The following is a 16,797-nucleotide window of genomic DNA, read 5'->3' as shown; positions in this document are numbered from 1 at the left end:
TGTCTTGGGCAGAGGGCAGCAAGAACCTTCTCCAGACACCAGTGGGCTTATTTGACGTTGGGCTGCACACGGACCAAGCTGCTTTGTGCATTTAAATGGCCCAAGTGATGTGTTAGAAAGCCGGGGAAAGGAGACCAGGATCCGCCTGTAATGTGCCTTGTCTGGATTCCAGCTGCTCCGGCAGAAACCAAGAGGCACTGATTACAACCCCAGCTATTCAGAACATGTGTGATTATTTATAGAAGAAGGCTGATGAAAGGCAAACTTAAAGGGGCAGATTTCTCAAAAATCAGAGTTTTGCTAAGTAAAACAAAAACCAGCCCAATGGTGCCATAAGCAGAAGCCCGTGTGGGACGGGCTGTCTGCCTGTCTGTCTGGGCACTTGTTATTGCATATATCACCAGTGCGTGCCAGGACCAGATTTTCAAAAGGACTTAAGCATGTAGCTTTTATAGAGATCAATGGGAATTAGGCACTGAGGTGCTTTGAAAATCCTGCTAGGTGGATCACTGTGTGTTTGGCAAGCTAACTGCTGGTCGCTTCGCGCTCTAGAGACCCTGTGCAACAACTGAAATTCAAGTGATGGCTTTGCTCTGGTGTCCAGGCTGTTCAAGGATGATGAACATCCCAACTCCACCACACGGGGAAGCGCTCTCTGCCATTATTTTTCTAGATAACCCTAACAGGAATCAAAGGATTTAGGCTTATTGCTAGCAAAATATCATATAGAGAGACTGGCGTATCAGATACAATCTCAGTGCAAGGACTGCACAGGAAGAGTGAAGTCTCCTTTTGCATCTCTGAGGTGGGATGCAGGGCACCAGAGGCACTATCCAGGCCATATCATTAACTGGATTAAATATGAGGCCAGGCTGTTACGGCCCTGGGAGATGTCTGAAGTTGTTTATTAAACCCAGGAAATTTTCTGTGGTGCCACCTGTGAATCAACCCCATAGAGCAGCCTGCCACAGGGCTGAGTTGTAATTTGGCCTTTCAGATCCCACAGAAAGAGGGTTTTTCACCTTTAAACGCAACGCTCCTAAAACCTACCATGCTCCCTCGACGTGGCTTAGGCCAGAACAGAAGAAATTTGAATTCTTGCAGTGTTTCTAACTGGGGGCAAATTTGGAATTTGCTGGAGAGCCCATCATAGGAGTCTTGCATTGTGGCTGTTGTCATGGTTTTTTTTTTTTCCTTTAAGTAATTAGAGTAAATCGATTGAACCATTCTGCTGGGTTTCAGGATTCCTGCAGTTATATAATCAACTTTCTGTTCTACTCTTTTCCTGGATGCGCTAAGTTTGCTGAATTGGGATGATGAATGCAAGCTTCTGCATCAATTTCCTGGTTGGGAATTAACTGGGGTTCCTCTAATGAAATCTGTGAATGTGAGCAATCAAGCTAGTGTATTTGGTAACCCAACCCTTTGTATGAGCAAACAAAATTAATCCACTGGGATCAGAGTTCCCTTGAACACTGTAAGAGCCTCCTATAACCTACAAAAGAAGAGGGTTTCTTGCTCTCAAACATGCTCAACAGGAAATGGAAGAAGTGTTCTTTACTCCGATCATCCATTTCTACCACGTTACCTGCACACATGGCGATATTGTTAAAGCATCACTTCAGCAATGGGGTTTTATGCTTGTCAGTGCTAAAGCAAACCGGGCCATGACGCAGACGTATATGGAATTACCGTCAACAGAACAAGTTGCCATGCAGGGAAATTACACAAGGACAAGGGGAATGCTTTCCACATACTTAATGTAATTCCAAGTCAATGTCCTTTCATCTGTGCCGATACAACTAGCTTATTACTCCTTCTAAAGCTATTCAATTTTCTTGGATATTTATGACTTTGCCGAATCTCTTTTACATTCTACACATTTATCAATTAAATATTCTACAGGAAATACGGTTTATAGCTTCAGAGGCATGAGACTATGTACAAATTCGTTGCTAAATCACCATGCAAGAAGATGGGGGGGGGAGGGAAGTGAAAAGAAATAGAATTGCTCCAGCACTTTAAGTATTAAAGAATGATTCCTAAACCAAGGCAGCACTGCAACAGGCAGGTAGCGCTGCACAAAATGATAGTGCGCACCAGTGAAATCTCGGTGCTGACTGCATTGCGGTGCTGGCCTTTCCCATGATAACACAGACTCTTTATACTTAGAGTGAGGAAAACTACAAATAATGGGGTAAATCTAATTACCATGAAAGATAAAAGCTTGTTGTTCAAAAACAGCCAGGGCATATCAGCTGTGTGGAGAAATACCATATACCAAATTAGTGGCATTTTGGTTTTGCAGCAGAACTAATAAAATGGCACTGACGGTACGAATCAGGCTTTCGTTGTGCATAAATGACTTTCATATAAATTGTCCCCTGGATTTGGGGGCTTTTGCTGAACTTTATTTTTTTCTTTCAAAACTCTTTCATGAATGTTTTGCTTTCTGAATCAAAGGACTTGAACACAAGGCTATAAAATAATATTATAGAAACACAGGATTCCAATTAACACAGGACTGCTCTCTTTTCATTTTAAAGTCATTTAAGGGAGGGTTCTTTTTTAAACCCTTCCTCATGAAAAGAAATGAAAGCTGCTAGAGACAGAGAAAAGAAAGTAGAATGTAATGTCTAATGAGACAGAGGAAGTTTTAAGAGCTAGATATTTTTCATTAGGGGATGCATGTAGAGAACATAACATGGTAGGGTGAGATTAGCAGAAATAAATGATATGTAGAATTGAGCCACAGATACGGTTTGTACCATTACCCTAACGCTGGAATTAAATCTTGTGATTGGGCTTCATTCCCTGTCTGCCTTTGTGCGTGCAAACTCACCTGGTGTGCGAGCAAAAGAAGTCGTGTCTACCTATAACTAAGCTGATAATCCACAGAGGTAGCTATGCTGATGTGCCCAGGTACTGCTAGGGGTTAATTCTGATGTAGGTGATTTATACGCAACATGGCATAATGAAAGCAACGTAGAAGTAAATTTTCTTATCTTTCCAAGACGCTGATTAAAACAAAATGACTGGAGAATTCTCACTCTGGAACAACTCTTCTAAAGTCACGTGTTTTTTTTTCCAGGTCCACACAGGCATTACTGAGAGCAGAACTGGATTCAGTAATTTAGCTTTCCATCAATGTGTAATAAATGGTATCTGGGGAGTTTTAATGCTCCTGATTTTATAGCATGACTATGGAATGGGGACTAAAGCGGTTGAATGCATGACAGTCAGAAAAAAGGAAGAAGGCAAAATGCATCAAGGAGTTAAGTGAGATGGAGGAGGAAGGTAAAATAAGCCAGTTCATTAATGATGCTGCAAATTGCTTAACGTGAGAACTGTACCTCTTTGCATGAGTTTGGCACATTGGTGGCCAAATAATAATAGACACGACACTGAGAGCTCAAGATAAGTGCCAGGTGCATGACAAATACAGAACCAAAGAGAGAGGGAAATGAAATGGTTAGAAAGGTAGCAGGCTGACAAGGGATAAGCAAGACAGGGTTAAATACCAGCCAGAAGTCATCTGACTGGCGTTTCCTCTTCCATACTGGCAAGCAAAGTGGCAGTGCAAATAATGGAGCAAATAAAAGGAAAGAACTTTAAATCAGATGCGTGTTTCTGAAAATGCTGTCACCATAGTAGAGAGAAGTCTTGGAGGCCACAGAAAGACATTTTGAGAGAGGCAAAGTGGGATGTTTTTAAAATCATCTAGCTGACATTTGACACCTTGTCTCTAGGAGATCGAACACCACACAGGTGTACTTCATGTCTGATAATAAAAATATATATAGCCATGCCATCAACAAATGAAAGGACATTTTGCCTTGTTCCCACATGAAAATGTATGATGTCAGAACTTGAAATCCAAGAACAAAGGTGCTCATGCTACACTAAGTCACACGTATTCAATTAAGCATGCGCCTTTTCTCCTCCCTGATCATCAATTATTCTTTTAAAAGTAGTTGTTTTTTCTTTCTCCCTACCAATAGTGCAGTGCTCTCCGTTCCAGCCCGGGCTGCATTCACACTTGCCATCCCGGCACGTCCCGTGCTCATTGCAGCGTGGGTGACACGCTCGCTGATCACAGGCTGTGCCCATCCATCCCTCCTCACAGCGGCAGGTGCCTCCGACACAAATGCCATGTCCTCCGCAGTCCGCTGCACAAATCTCTGTGGGAGAGGAGAGAAGAGAGAGGAGGGGATATGGGTGGAGAGAAGGGAGAGGGGGAAAATCCAGAGTGTTATTGTCAAGAAAAGCAGCCACACTTCACTACCTCGCCTTACAGGGCCATGAAAGGAATTCCTGGAGCTCATAACACTAATCCTTCCTGACAATGAGAATCTAATACGTATATTACAAAAAAAAGACGGACGTGGATTGCAGAGGTCTGCTGTGATTGATCCTCCTATTTGCTTTCTAATTCTCTTGCACTCCTTGAGCTTTTGTGATCACCAAATCCGAAGGGGAAGGCTCTTCCAATAAGCAGAACAAAAGTCACATTTAATTAAAATCTGGTTAAGTGTGGAAACAATGTGCTGATAAACTACTGACGCTAAAGTTAAGTGCTGGTAAAGCCTGTTTATGGCTTGCTAACCCACCGTCCTGGGGATAGGATTCATTAAAACCCTTCTTCTCACTTTAAAACGAATATAGAATTTTTCTATTTTTACTAAGTCTGCACATCTGCTATGTCTCTGTTCTCCTACCACGCCATTAAAAATGCCCTCTCAGGCATTCGGAGAGGTCTCTTTTTGTCAGCTACGTGCACTGGAGTTGATAGGATGATGCTTGTCCCCAGGACTTATTGGAGTTAAGGGAAGCACAGAGTCACAGCTGGGCACTTTGGTACTTACCTCCAAAGAAGAGAGGAGCTAAAGCACATTAGCTCGCCTTCCCGCCCTCCGGGAGCCCCAGTAGACATGAGGACACATAATATTTTGGCCCAGCATGAGAATTTTGGCTAAAACCTGGCATGCCCATGGTATGAATTTGGGGGACTTCATGTTTTCATCTGCACTGTATTTGTCTGGAAGAATTGAGACTTGGTGGGGAACAGGTACCCACCAGTCAGGCGTTAAAATCCCTGTTACCACCATTACTATACAGGACCGATTTCAAGGAAAAAAATAAAACCAAATACAGATGTGGTGTTACACTGCAAATGAAATGAAATGAATCCATCTATTCTTCTCCAGGTTCACATCGCCTGGCTGCTCACTTTCCATCTCTCATAAAACCATGACTGCGCTCTCCTCATGCAGAGGAGAGGCAACTCAGACTGTATTTCAGACTCTCAGCTCTTAGCCCCACTCTCTGACATCTGCCTGGTGCATCTAAATTGGATCGAGCTTTCCCAAATGTTTTGGATTCAAGCCGTGTGTGAGACGGAGCCATTTTATAGATTTTAGAGGGTAGGGACACAGTTCCCTTTGGGGAGAGTGGAGAGAAGATGTGAACGGAAGAAATGCTGAGCAGGGGTGGGCTGGAAACCCAGAAAGGGGTACCAGGGTACTCTGCAGAGCACTTTTTCTCTCTCTTCCCCCAATATGTACTCCTAAAATGAATACCTCAGACACCAACCCATCTCCAGTGCCTCTCTTTGCACTTCTGGGCATATAAAGTGCAGGATTCAGGCCTTGAGGCGTGTGGCGGAGGGGCGACTGCTATTATACGAGACATTTACTTCAGGTCACTGGCTGCACATAAAATATTCAAAACTACTCAGCCTGCATTAACATCACACCTGACTGAAATTCAGCCTTACTTAAGTTGCCTTTAGTCTTTTGCTAATTAATATTGCCAGTAACAGGAAGCTTAGGCTGTTCGGGGACTTTTGACACACTCCTGATGTGGGGCTGGAACATTCACTTCAACCCCAGGAAGAAGGTTTTGCATCATGGGAGAGACTGGAAGGTCTTCAGACCCTCACGCTGAAATGGACCCTTGTCTCCAAGAATCAGAGAGCTCTTTGGACAATGGTAGCTTCGACAGCAACAAGAATAATGCTTTGCACGTCTAGAAAACACCTCATTTTTCAGGTGCAACAAGAACACAGTATTTTGCGCCTGCTTACAACAGCCCAAGGAGGTGAAACAGTTTCCTGTTGAACTCCATTTGCTGCAATGTCTTGGATGTCTCCAAACCCTCTCAAACATTTAGTACTATGTATTTAAATTTCTAATGAAGGAACTTTGGAGTTCAAACGTACTTGAGACACTCAGGAACTTGTCTGTTCCATTTAGAGTCAAACTTGCAAAAGTATTTGAGCACCTCGGGTGTTTAAACCGAGGATGTGCACATACCACTTGCTGCCCAAATGGAACAAAATCTAATGTAAGCTTTACTGGAAGGCAGTGGAAGTTACGCTATTGCTTAAGACATGGCTGAGGAAGGACTCTTGAGTTGCTGTCAGAAGTTTTTACTTCGCATCTGTCATTGAGAGACAGATTTTCACAGCTCCTAGATGCGAGGGAGGTAATATCATACTACAGTGCCCGTTATGAACAGAAGGGATGGGCAATTATCAACTTGCTAGAGGTTTGGAGCCCAGCCGTGTGTGTTTTCTACCCCTTTCCCCAACTGCCAGACAGCACTGCAATGGAGCGTGGGCTGGTCAGGATGGTATGCGAACACACAGGACCTGCAAATTAGTTAATGTAGAAATAAAGCTGCACTAAAAAAAAAAAATTAGCTCTCCTTGGCTGATCTGATGAACAGAGTCTGGGGGAGGATAAAGGAAACAGCAGATAAAAAATAAAAAGTTAGATTTACGGTACTAAAATTTCAGCAAGCTGATAAGAAACGCATTGAGAAAGTACAAAGTCTGAGGCTGCTGGTATTTAAGCCTGAACTAGAAAAGTATTGTAGCCTCTGGTGCTTCCCAGCAGTCTTTCACCATAGGGATACTCCAGCGTTGGACTGAAACAACTCCTGTGGTTATTGGTTTACATTCCTTATTCATATGTGCTGAACTTTGCACCTCAGAATACTAAATATCATGTAATTTTTCTTGCCCCCAGTTCACCTAGCAACCTAGAGAACGCCAGCTCGGTTACTGCACATCTTCATTATGTCCCGTTCCCGAGCTTTGACCTTCAGGGTCTCATCTCTAAGCTGGGGAGAGCACTGGTATCCTCAAGCCCAGTGACATGCACCACGAGTAAACTCCACTCCTGGCTGTGAAGCTCTGAAATTCCAAAAGGACAAGTATCTCCAGCGAAGGACAGGAAAATTGGCATATTGGAGGACGCAGCCCCTTGTCCATGCGAACATCTTAAGGATTTTACTATTATTTACTTAACATTTTATCTTTGGTTTGAGAATATTAACGAGTCTGAGTGCCAGTGGTTTCTTCGACGTTAAGATGTTATTTCTGTTTTGACAGATGAAGTAAACAAGGCACAAAGAAGTAAAGTGAGGGGTCTACAGGTATACGTGAACTCTGTGACAGGCACAGGACCTCCTAGATGTCCAGATATCCAGTCTTGTGTCCTGTCAATAAGTCAGGGAAATGACAGTAGGTCGGACATCTACAGGTTGGTGGAGCAGGGAAAAAAAAGGAAGGACAGAAGGAAGCTATTTTGAGTGATAGTCAGAAGCCTTCTTGGAGTTATTTAAAGGTGTGAAACTCGGATAATGGAGTGACATTCAAAAAGGGTGAAGAGAGGAAAAAAAGCACTTTCTGAAAGGCAGAATCTCTGTGGAGTGATTCCTATGAAAAGGGATGGAAAACCCACTGGGACATTTACAACTCGACTGAAATATCTCCCAGACACCATGCTGCCAAGGAACAGTTTTGGACACGCGGGCCAGGGACACGCACCGAATGATCTAAACCGAACAGATCTTGGGCTAAGCCAGAATGGGACACCGGGAACATTTTGGGTTTCACCTCCCACCCAGCTGAGACCCCAGCCATACCCACGCATGCAAGAGAGAGCAGGCTCCAGGTTATGAATGTATGAAAATTCATATATAATGGATATATAAGGTGGTTTGGATTCCCAGGCCCCAAGAGCTGTAATAAAGACCCTCAGCTGTGAAAAACACTTGTGAAGCAAACTACTTACGACAGTCTCTCTAAAACGTAGTGTAATTATTTCTGACAGGAAGCCAGGAACCAGGAATTCTCACATCTAAATCTCCCATTTACCTGCCAGTTTAAAGATAGATGGGACCCATGCAATTTAAATAGCCTTACAACACACATCCTGCTGTATGTCCTGGCCCTTTATAACACGGCGCTCTTAAATGCTCACAGGTTTCTAATGGGTGATCAAATAGTCAGAGTAGCTTTTACTTTCCTGGTGACACTCAAAGAAATTATCAAAATGGATTTCAGATTAAGTTTCCACTTAAATACAGGTCTTTTTGGGCAGCTCAAGACAACTTAGGCTGGTTTACAGAAAAGGGCAGGTGAATCGTTTCTTCGTCACTCAGTCCCAGGGACAGAATTTGCCACCTCTGTTCTTACTACAAGCTGCATTTTCTTTTTTTTTTTTTTTTTTTTGTTGGTATATTTCCCAATTCTGTTGTTAAAATTAGAGGACATGATTAGCTACCATCTGAGCTGCATGAGCAAATGAGAAGGCAAGCTTTTAATTCTCCTATTACAGTATTCATAGACTGGCCAGCTGCACTATATTGCTCCTGCCTATTTAAGCTTAGTTAGAACACTGTGCTTGTGCATAAAAGACCTGCCTGTTAAATATTTTCACACCAGCTGTTCCCAAAAGGTGACTAAATATTTCCTTTCATCTTTAATCTCTTCCTCTGTTTGTATGAACAGCTTAGCCATTCCTTATCCTCTCCTAGAGGTGCATTGTGTTTTACTTCATCTTGCTGTGCAGCTCTCAAAAGCCGCCTGTAGCTCCTTGAAGGAAGGGGATCTTCTGAGCAAATCTGGTGCCCAGTTCTAAGAGGAAATATGAGGCTTACTGCCCTCAAAAGGTACCATCAACCCAGGCACCTCTGTGGGAAATACCTGGACTTGGAGTAATACCCTGTATTTTGCTCCCTGACACTTGCACTTACCAGCGGGCACTGATGGATGCTAATTGATTCACGGATGCAGGGTTTTATCTAAGGAATCAAGTTCATTTCTACTCTACCATCTGTTTTTTTGCCACGTTACTGCCTAGGATTGGTGTCTTCCATGGCCCGGATTCCACCCCACCGAATGTCACTCTTACAAGAAGAACTCAGTTGAGCCTAGTTGCCCTCTGGGGGTCAAGGAGGAAGGACAGGTAGATCCAGAGGACAATTAACCTGAAGCCTCTTTCATGGAGAACTTGTGGAGCAGACTGTGCTCAAGGCGCTGTTGAGTTTTGGGTGGTTCACACGGGGGTCTCAGGTGCATCATAAACATCATCCTTAGAAAAGGATAATACTATTCCAACAGGATTCCCATTATTTTTTGTGCAAATAACCAAAAAATAAATGACTCCTCTTCAGTTTCAGGACCTGCTCTATTCCACCACTGCTCACCCCCACCGGGAACCAGCCCATGAGGCCAGCCTCAACTGCCTGCTGGCTCATTTTTAGACATGACTGGGGGAAAGATTTCCCTCTGGTCTGTAAAGGCTGCCTCAGGTTTCCTCAAGGCTCTCTTAAAAATCCTAATCCAACTTGAAACCTACCCAAAACCTTGACAGAGGCTGCTGATGTGCCTTAACTTCTCCACATTGCATTGACGAAAATGGTATTGTAATTTTATTCTACCTCCATCAGCATGTCTGTCTGTTGTTGTTCACTTAATGCTTAAGGATCTCAGCTATCTGAGGCCAAGATTATCCTTTTTGTTCGGCGTTTGCACTGTGCCAGGTGTAATGAGGTCACAGTCCACTTCAGAAGTAAGAATAATAAAGCAATTACTCATACAAATAAAAAACCTTGTACCTGATTCTTTCTTTCTTTTCTTTTTTATTTTTTTGCATATTCTGCTAAAACCTGACCCAAATCTGTCCCCTTAAGAATAAAAAGTCTGCTATGTTGCCTTTGATATTTCAGAAGAAAAGTGGGAAAAGAAACCTATCAAACACTAGCCGCCAGTGTAATGCTTTGTTCACGGCCCTTTTTAATTGATATAACAGACACGGTAGCTTCCAACACAGGAAGCGGCATAATCCAGAATTTCATATTATTTTCACATTACATTGAAGAATTGGGTTGGGAAAAGGATAGCGATGTCAATTTGTGCTTCATTTATAGCAAATCCATTTTTACGTTTACCCCTATCCCCCCAAAATCCTAAAATTGGCTTGACAACAGTTTAAAGCTTTCCAGCTTAGAGAAGAGCAACGCAGATGAAAATTTTCCTTTAGCATTCATGTGATGCAGACTCAGAGATTTAGCTGCTTCTGACCTGCCTGCTAAATCCTTTAATAAATATGGATTTAGTGCTAAAATATAAGATCTGGTGAAATTGCTCAGAGCTTCTTGAAAACTGGGGCAGTTCCACTGACCTTCAACATATTAATAGGAAATTTAATAATTAAAAATTATTAACTTAACTGGGATTTTCCTATTTCAATTGGCTCATCTAAGGCCATTTCCAGCCTCGGACAGATTTTTCCAGAAAAGCAGCACAGGAGAGAGGCACTGCGCAGAGCTAAAAGGCTGGCTTTGGTGAGGAGCTAAGCCTTGTTTCCACAACCTGCATTTGCCTTAGAAGGCAAGTTATGGGGGATATCTGGGAAAAGCATCTAATATAAAGATACGGATGGAAAAACCAGGAGGTTCACGATGGGTGTGATTTAGACAGCAGTGAAGGGCTAAATACATTCTTCATAATGAAATGCGTTCTGCAGTGTTATGAAACTCTCATTTATGTGATCTGAGAACTCTGTAGTGACACACGAACGCCTCTGCTGGAACCGAAGGAGACATAAAGCTCATTAGCTTTTAAAACCATCCTTTTTACATGTGTAATAAGGAAGGGTTCAAACTACGGAGCAAGAAAAAACCTGAAAGGAGAGGTCTGAATTTTCTGTCCTTGCCAGTAACAAATCTGTAGCGTGGCATCCTCTGAAAACCATCCCGTTTCAGAAGCGACCGGGCAACGGTTGTGCAACTTGTGTCCGTGTCACTAACTGAAGGTCATGTGTTTTCTCCTTCAGAGATCATGTCCTAAAAGCAAGGTTGGCATAACATAACGCTTTATACAAATAATCTATTTACCTATTTTTAAAACATACATCAGTTATTTAAAAATTATTAATGCAGAAATATTAATTATTATGTCAATAAATATAAGACCTGTTTGCTTCTATGAGTGTAATTAAACTTCTGGTACCGAGATGACTGTCCACGCCACGGAAGGAGGCCAACGGCATTTATATAGCTCAGCAAACGGAATCTATCTGAAAGGTAACAGTTATTTCCTTTCTTTCCATGGATGAGGAAATCCAGGTTAAAGGATGCTCTCCAGAGACTGAAAATTAATCCACCAGCTTTGCTATCGTCCCTCATCAGGAAGAACACTGGCCTTTAGCGATGGTTTTGAAATGTTACTCAGGACACCTGAGTTTTCACCTGAGCCTGAAGCCCTGAGGAGCATCCTGGGGTGCTTGCACTGGGGAATGCATACCCTGCGTTACAGCCTGACCCTAACCAGGACACCTCAGTTGGCCTAAACGCTGTCTCTAGCCAGGCTCTGCAGAAGGACTGAGCGCAGGTCTCCAATACATGTGCAGAAGGCACAACCCTGCACTTGCAGAAAAGACTGGGTATTCACCAAGGAGGTATAGAACATGTGCATGATGGAAGAGGAGAGAGTTTTTACTCTAAGCGGTTGAGCTGGCTTAGCTGTCTATCGCTAGGAGAAGGGTTGGTGGAAATCCCTAATAAAAGAAAGCACCCATCTCTGGCCCTCAGCTAGACATAAAAGATTAACCCCACTTCAGCCCTTTCCCCCATTCCTTCCCGATATTTAGTTCTTTGCTTGCGTAAGCAGCTTTGTGTTTAACTGAAAGGCTTCTGCAAATACCCTTCTAGGTCTCATCTCTCTGGAGACTCAGATCAGGAATCTAGGCAGCTCAGAGCTGCCTAACTTGGAGATGAAGCGTCCACAGAGCAGCTGCTCAGCTGGGGCTGAGCAGATCCAGGAGATCTGTCCCATAACTGCCCTGGAACCCACCTTCCATTTCTAAAATGAGTAATGAGTGAGTCTGGTATAGTAATATACTTCAACTGATCTGTTCTCCAAGACTGAGCCTCTTGCTCTATAAACATACAGCACCTAGCACCCTTGGGAGTCCTTGCTAGAAACAGTAAGAGCAGGAGCAGTCAGGAGCGATCCCCGTGCTAAGGGATCACAGCTCTTACCCAATCTGTGCAGCTGCACAAGGTACAGTGGTACAGTTCGGATCTCTGTTAAAAAAAAAAATCTCATTTCTAAGTGCAATTTCAGCTTGCTTCATATTTGCATAAAGGTTTTCCAGCTCCTGTCTGAAAAGCTGTAACTCTGCAAGATGAAATTCCATTAAACTGGTCTGCTGCCTTTTACCAGCCTCTGGTTTCTGCAATATTTATACCCTATTTTCATCCTTGCCTTAAATGCTAGGAACTGACCACCACATTGTGTCTAAAGCATCTCCTCTATAGCTGTGATTTACTTTTGTACCCGTGTCAATCCTCCCTTTATTTATTATTCTGAACTTTATTTTAAACTGTCTCTTGCTGTTGAATAGCAGGACATGAAATGCCAGGGATTGATGGACTTCAGTCTTGCAGATGAGACTTGTTGAATAAAAATAAATATCCCAATGTGCAGGATTATGTTTTTCTCTTTGATGCTTAATTGGATCTCTATGCTTTCTGGGATGTGAGTTAAAGCTTCCCAGAGAAGAAACAATTCCTAATGCATTAAATGAAGTTCCTAACAAGGATTCTTCTCTGGACTAATTTTAATTTCCTCTCTGTGTCCATAAGGAGGAGATAATTTGACAGTAGAAAAGGCTTTTGCTCATGCTTACAGTCATGAGAAAGAACTAATTTCTTTTCCAGTTCTATATAGTTTGGGTTTGTCTCAAATGAATTCAACAGAGCATTTATAAATGTGTGTGCTGAAGTAATCACAAGCTAGATTTGCTTGGGCTTCCCTTATTCAGAGGTCAGCACTACTGATCAGACAGTCCCAACACGGTTTCCCTTTTCTTCAGACCACATTTCACCAAGGAACGTGAACGTAGAAATTTTATTGTTATTAATCTTTTTTTCAAAAGGAGACGCAGAACATGTACGACATATCCAGAAGTTAGATATCAAACGGGCAGCTTTGTGCCTGCTGTGCTGTCCACATGCCTCAACACTGGTCTGGGAGGATCACCATTACAGATAATATGCAAAGCTTCTCCAAAGCCCTTTCAAACTTTCATCTGTCAAGATCATTAGAAAGGGGCTCATTAGTGCAAATTGTGATGGTAGTTTTTAGAGTATGAACCTTGCTGCTTGGAAGGGGGCAGAGAGGCTATACTAAATCCAGTGCACCCACTTCAGAGAGTTCACCAAATCATGGTTTTCTGGCCTTCAGGAGACACCGATCCACTATATGACAATCGCTAGTCTTACGTGATTTTTGCTTGCTCATTTTTTCTGTTATTCTGCTTTACTGACTCCTAGATTATCTTCCCTATTATTTAATCTCAGCCATTCTAAATTGGAATGAAACATGATTTGATGAAGCTGAAAACATCCAATAAACCTTTGCAGAAACTCTGATCACGATGAGCTCCAGTTGGGTCGATGTGTAAGGTCACAGTCGCAGGAGCTATCACCAACAGCAGTGTGGAATTGACTGAATGCAAGTGGAGAAACCCTGACATGGAACCCCTGGCCATCCTTGCTGAGCCAAATGAGTGAGGTATGAGCAGATAGTCTTGATCTGGCCTAATCAAGGTAGATCACAGGCAGAGCCTGAGTACACACACGCATCCACCCTGCTGATATTCCAGCAGTATTCTTGTTAAAAGAGGGAACAGTCAGAAGCAGAGGTCTAGACTCACATAACTAAGAGGATGTCTACACGGTGTTCTGTCCATTGATTACCAATTGATTGGCCAAAGCTATTGAACATCATGTATCTTCAGTTCAAAAGCTGTACAACTGCCGTAGAGCAATTCCAAGCCTGCAGAAATACACACTGAATCGTACGGTTTCACGAGCATGACCTAGTCCATGCAGTGGCTATACTGCTTCAGATTCTCAACCGGCTTGATCAACTGGTTTTATCTCCAGAAGAACTGGAAGAACCAGTTGACATCACTCTTGCAGGACAGTAGTTTTGTCCTCAGTGACCAAGGGATCACACTTACTGTGTCAAAGAAGTGACTTAATATTGTTTAAAAAAGCAACTTCATGACAGATATTCTATTGTAGAGAAGGGGCTAAATTATGACCAGCCCCCATGTTAGCATGATGTAAGTCCAGAAACTGTAAGGACTCTGAGGCTCCTCCTTTCAAAAGCAAAGTCAGACAATAAGCCAAAATTTAGTCATCTGAGACTCATAAGTCTTCAGTGATACAAGCAAACATGCTCATTGCTTACCCACCCTCAAAACACGCTATTTTAATGACCGCCTGTTTTAACCATGGAATTTAACAGCTTGTTGTGGTGCTGTGAAACATCAATTCTTCAAATTAGCCAAGTTAACACGAACCCCAGAGTCTCCAGTACATCGCTGCTGTTTTCAGTCAGAAAAGTCCACAAGACAAAGCATAATTGATCCAAACAAAAAGAACTTTTGAGCTCATGGTGTGACTGCTGAGGTCACATACGGAGATAGGGAAGAATGCTGAACTAAAATTGGCATGTTGGGAATTAGCCCTAATTGTTGTAGAAAACAAATAGGGAATGGAAGAGTCTACCCATTGCCCTTTGAGGGTATCCATAAATTTGCACTGATGCTGGTACAGCTGATAGGAGAGAAAGAAGCTTTACTCATCACAGTATGCCTAAGGTCAGTGAAGACCAGGGATTGCTTGTTACACCACTGGACATACACTATTCTCAGCCTGAGACATGACCTAATCAGAGCACACGCTTTGTGATCTAATGGTCAGAGCCAGACTGATGATATCACCATTTCCACTGGTTTTGGCCAAGTATGACACGACAACTAGAGCGCAAGTTTTCAGTTCCTTCAACCTCTCCCTTGGTCATTGCATCCGATCAAGGCTGTGTGGACTGCTGTAAACAGAGAACTGGCTAAAAGTAAGAGCCTAAACACATCCTGAGGCTGACAGAAGTTTGACAGATCTCGGGTTGGCCAGGGGAATGTGCTGCGACAATTTCTCAACTATCAGATTGTGAGTAGGAACCCGTATTTGAAATGTAAGTTGTGTTTTTAATCTTACTGGAAGTTTTCTCCCTCCCTTTAGTACGTTCTTCTCATCTGTTGACCACAAAAATATTTGGACTTTTGAAGAATTGGACATCCCAGAAAAATAACTGCAGCCCATCTCAACTACTACCTTTTTTTTCCACCACACCAGGGTCTCCTTATACATATTTTCAATAAACAAAGGGAAAAGGAATAAAAGAGTATTCAAATGAAAGACTTCCTGAATACTTTTATTTCAAATGTTCGGCTGGTTTTAGTCTTTTATTGCATTTTTAATAAAAAGCTTAGAAGACTTTAAAGGATAACTTCATCTTGGCAGCGGGTAGGCTAAAATCTGTACTCACAATCCCAACTACATCAAAAACTTTATGTTTTGTACAATGGTAGTTCTTGTTAACACTGTTTATTCTCTGGATTCACTTACTCCTTCACAATTCACAAAGCAGGTATCTGCCAGGCAGAGCCTGTGATAGCCTTGTGTAACAGCGCTGGGCCGTACATACTTTCTTGCCTCAGAGAGAAAACTTACTTCTCTCTACGCAAATAAAATGGGGAAGAACACAAGTTCACAAATCAGCATGTTCATGTTATGGTTCTGCAAGGCTGAGGATGAAATCTCTGCTGGTACAAAACATTCACTGGCCTTCCATGACTGTTAAAGGACCAAGGTAAGGCTTTCAGGAGTGGGTTTGAAATTTTAGTGTTGAGCCAGAACAGTTTTTGTTGGTGTCTTCTGAAGCCTAGCTTTGATGACCCTGTGCTCCCATAAATTCAACTGCCCCAGACTAATGTGTCTTACTACGCTGCAAGGACAGTGAGACAACCATGTTACAAGCTGAAGGAAGATCATTTAAAGTGGCATTTGATTACATAGTTGTGCCCAATATCTTTTTCTTAAGTCGTTAAGAACTAAAATATATGGATGTTTATCAATTTCAGGTGTTGTATCCTGAGGTTTAGTTCTCTTGTTCTTCTCCACATGTTTTAAAGCTAAGAAAAAGACAAATCAGCGATTTCTGTGGCATCAAAGGGGTCCCTAACCTGCAGTAGGGTACAAGCCTGTATCATGTGACAGCTGATGTCATATCAGTCTTATATAGAGACATTTTTACCACTTAATGAAGAAAAGATGGTTTAAAGGAGGAATTATATGAACATCTTCCAAGGATGGATTTTTATCTTGGTGGCCGAGGGCATGACATGAATTCAACAGGAGATTTTGTTTTGTAAGGTTGACACCGATAAGCCCAAGGAAATAAATTCTTATCACACAAGTTGTGTTAATCCTGGTGCTGTTTGACCAATAGGATATGACATTGTCTGGTAAGATATATGAGAACTGTGTTTCTGTGTGTCTGTATGTGTGTGTGTCTGCATGTGTGCAACAATCTCCCGCACAAATCCTGATGAAAAAAGACATTGGAAGGTGAAGGTGCATTTGCTC

At 42.4% G+C, this 16,797-nt stretch overlaps 1 protein-coding gene across 6 annotated transcripts in view; it reads right to left on the bottom strand.

Annotated features, from left to right (window-relative positions):
• The window catches only part of TENM4 (teneurin transmembrane protein 4), a 607,970-nt gene that overhangs the window by 123,610 nt on the left and 467,563 nt on the right, over positions 1–16,797 (bottom strand). For all 6 annotated transcript variants that reach the window (XM_064441474.1, XM_064441478.1, XM_064441476.1 and 3 more), the window contains one exon: positions 3,996–4,181. In XM_064441474.1, the coding sequence (XP_064297544.1) occupies positions 3,996–4,181 (186 nt within the window). The remainder of the gene's footprint in view (positions 1–3,995; positions 4,182–16,797) is intronic.

This window comes from Phalacrocorax carbo, chromosome 1 (assembly GCF_963921805.1).
Source record: "Phalacrocorax carbo chromosome 1, bPhaCar2.1, whole genome shotgun sequence".
In the NCBI taxonomy this organism is placed as follows: domain Eukaryota; kingdom Metazoa; phylum Chordata; class Aves; order Suliformes; family Phalacrocoracidae; genus Phalacrocorax; species Phalacrocorax carbo.
Note: the sequence above shows the minus strand (reverse complement) of the source record. Positions and strands in the feature narration are given on the sequence as shown.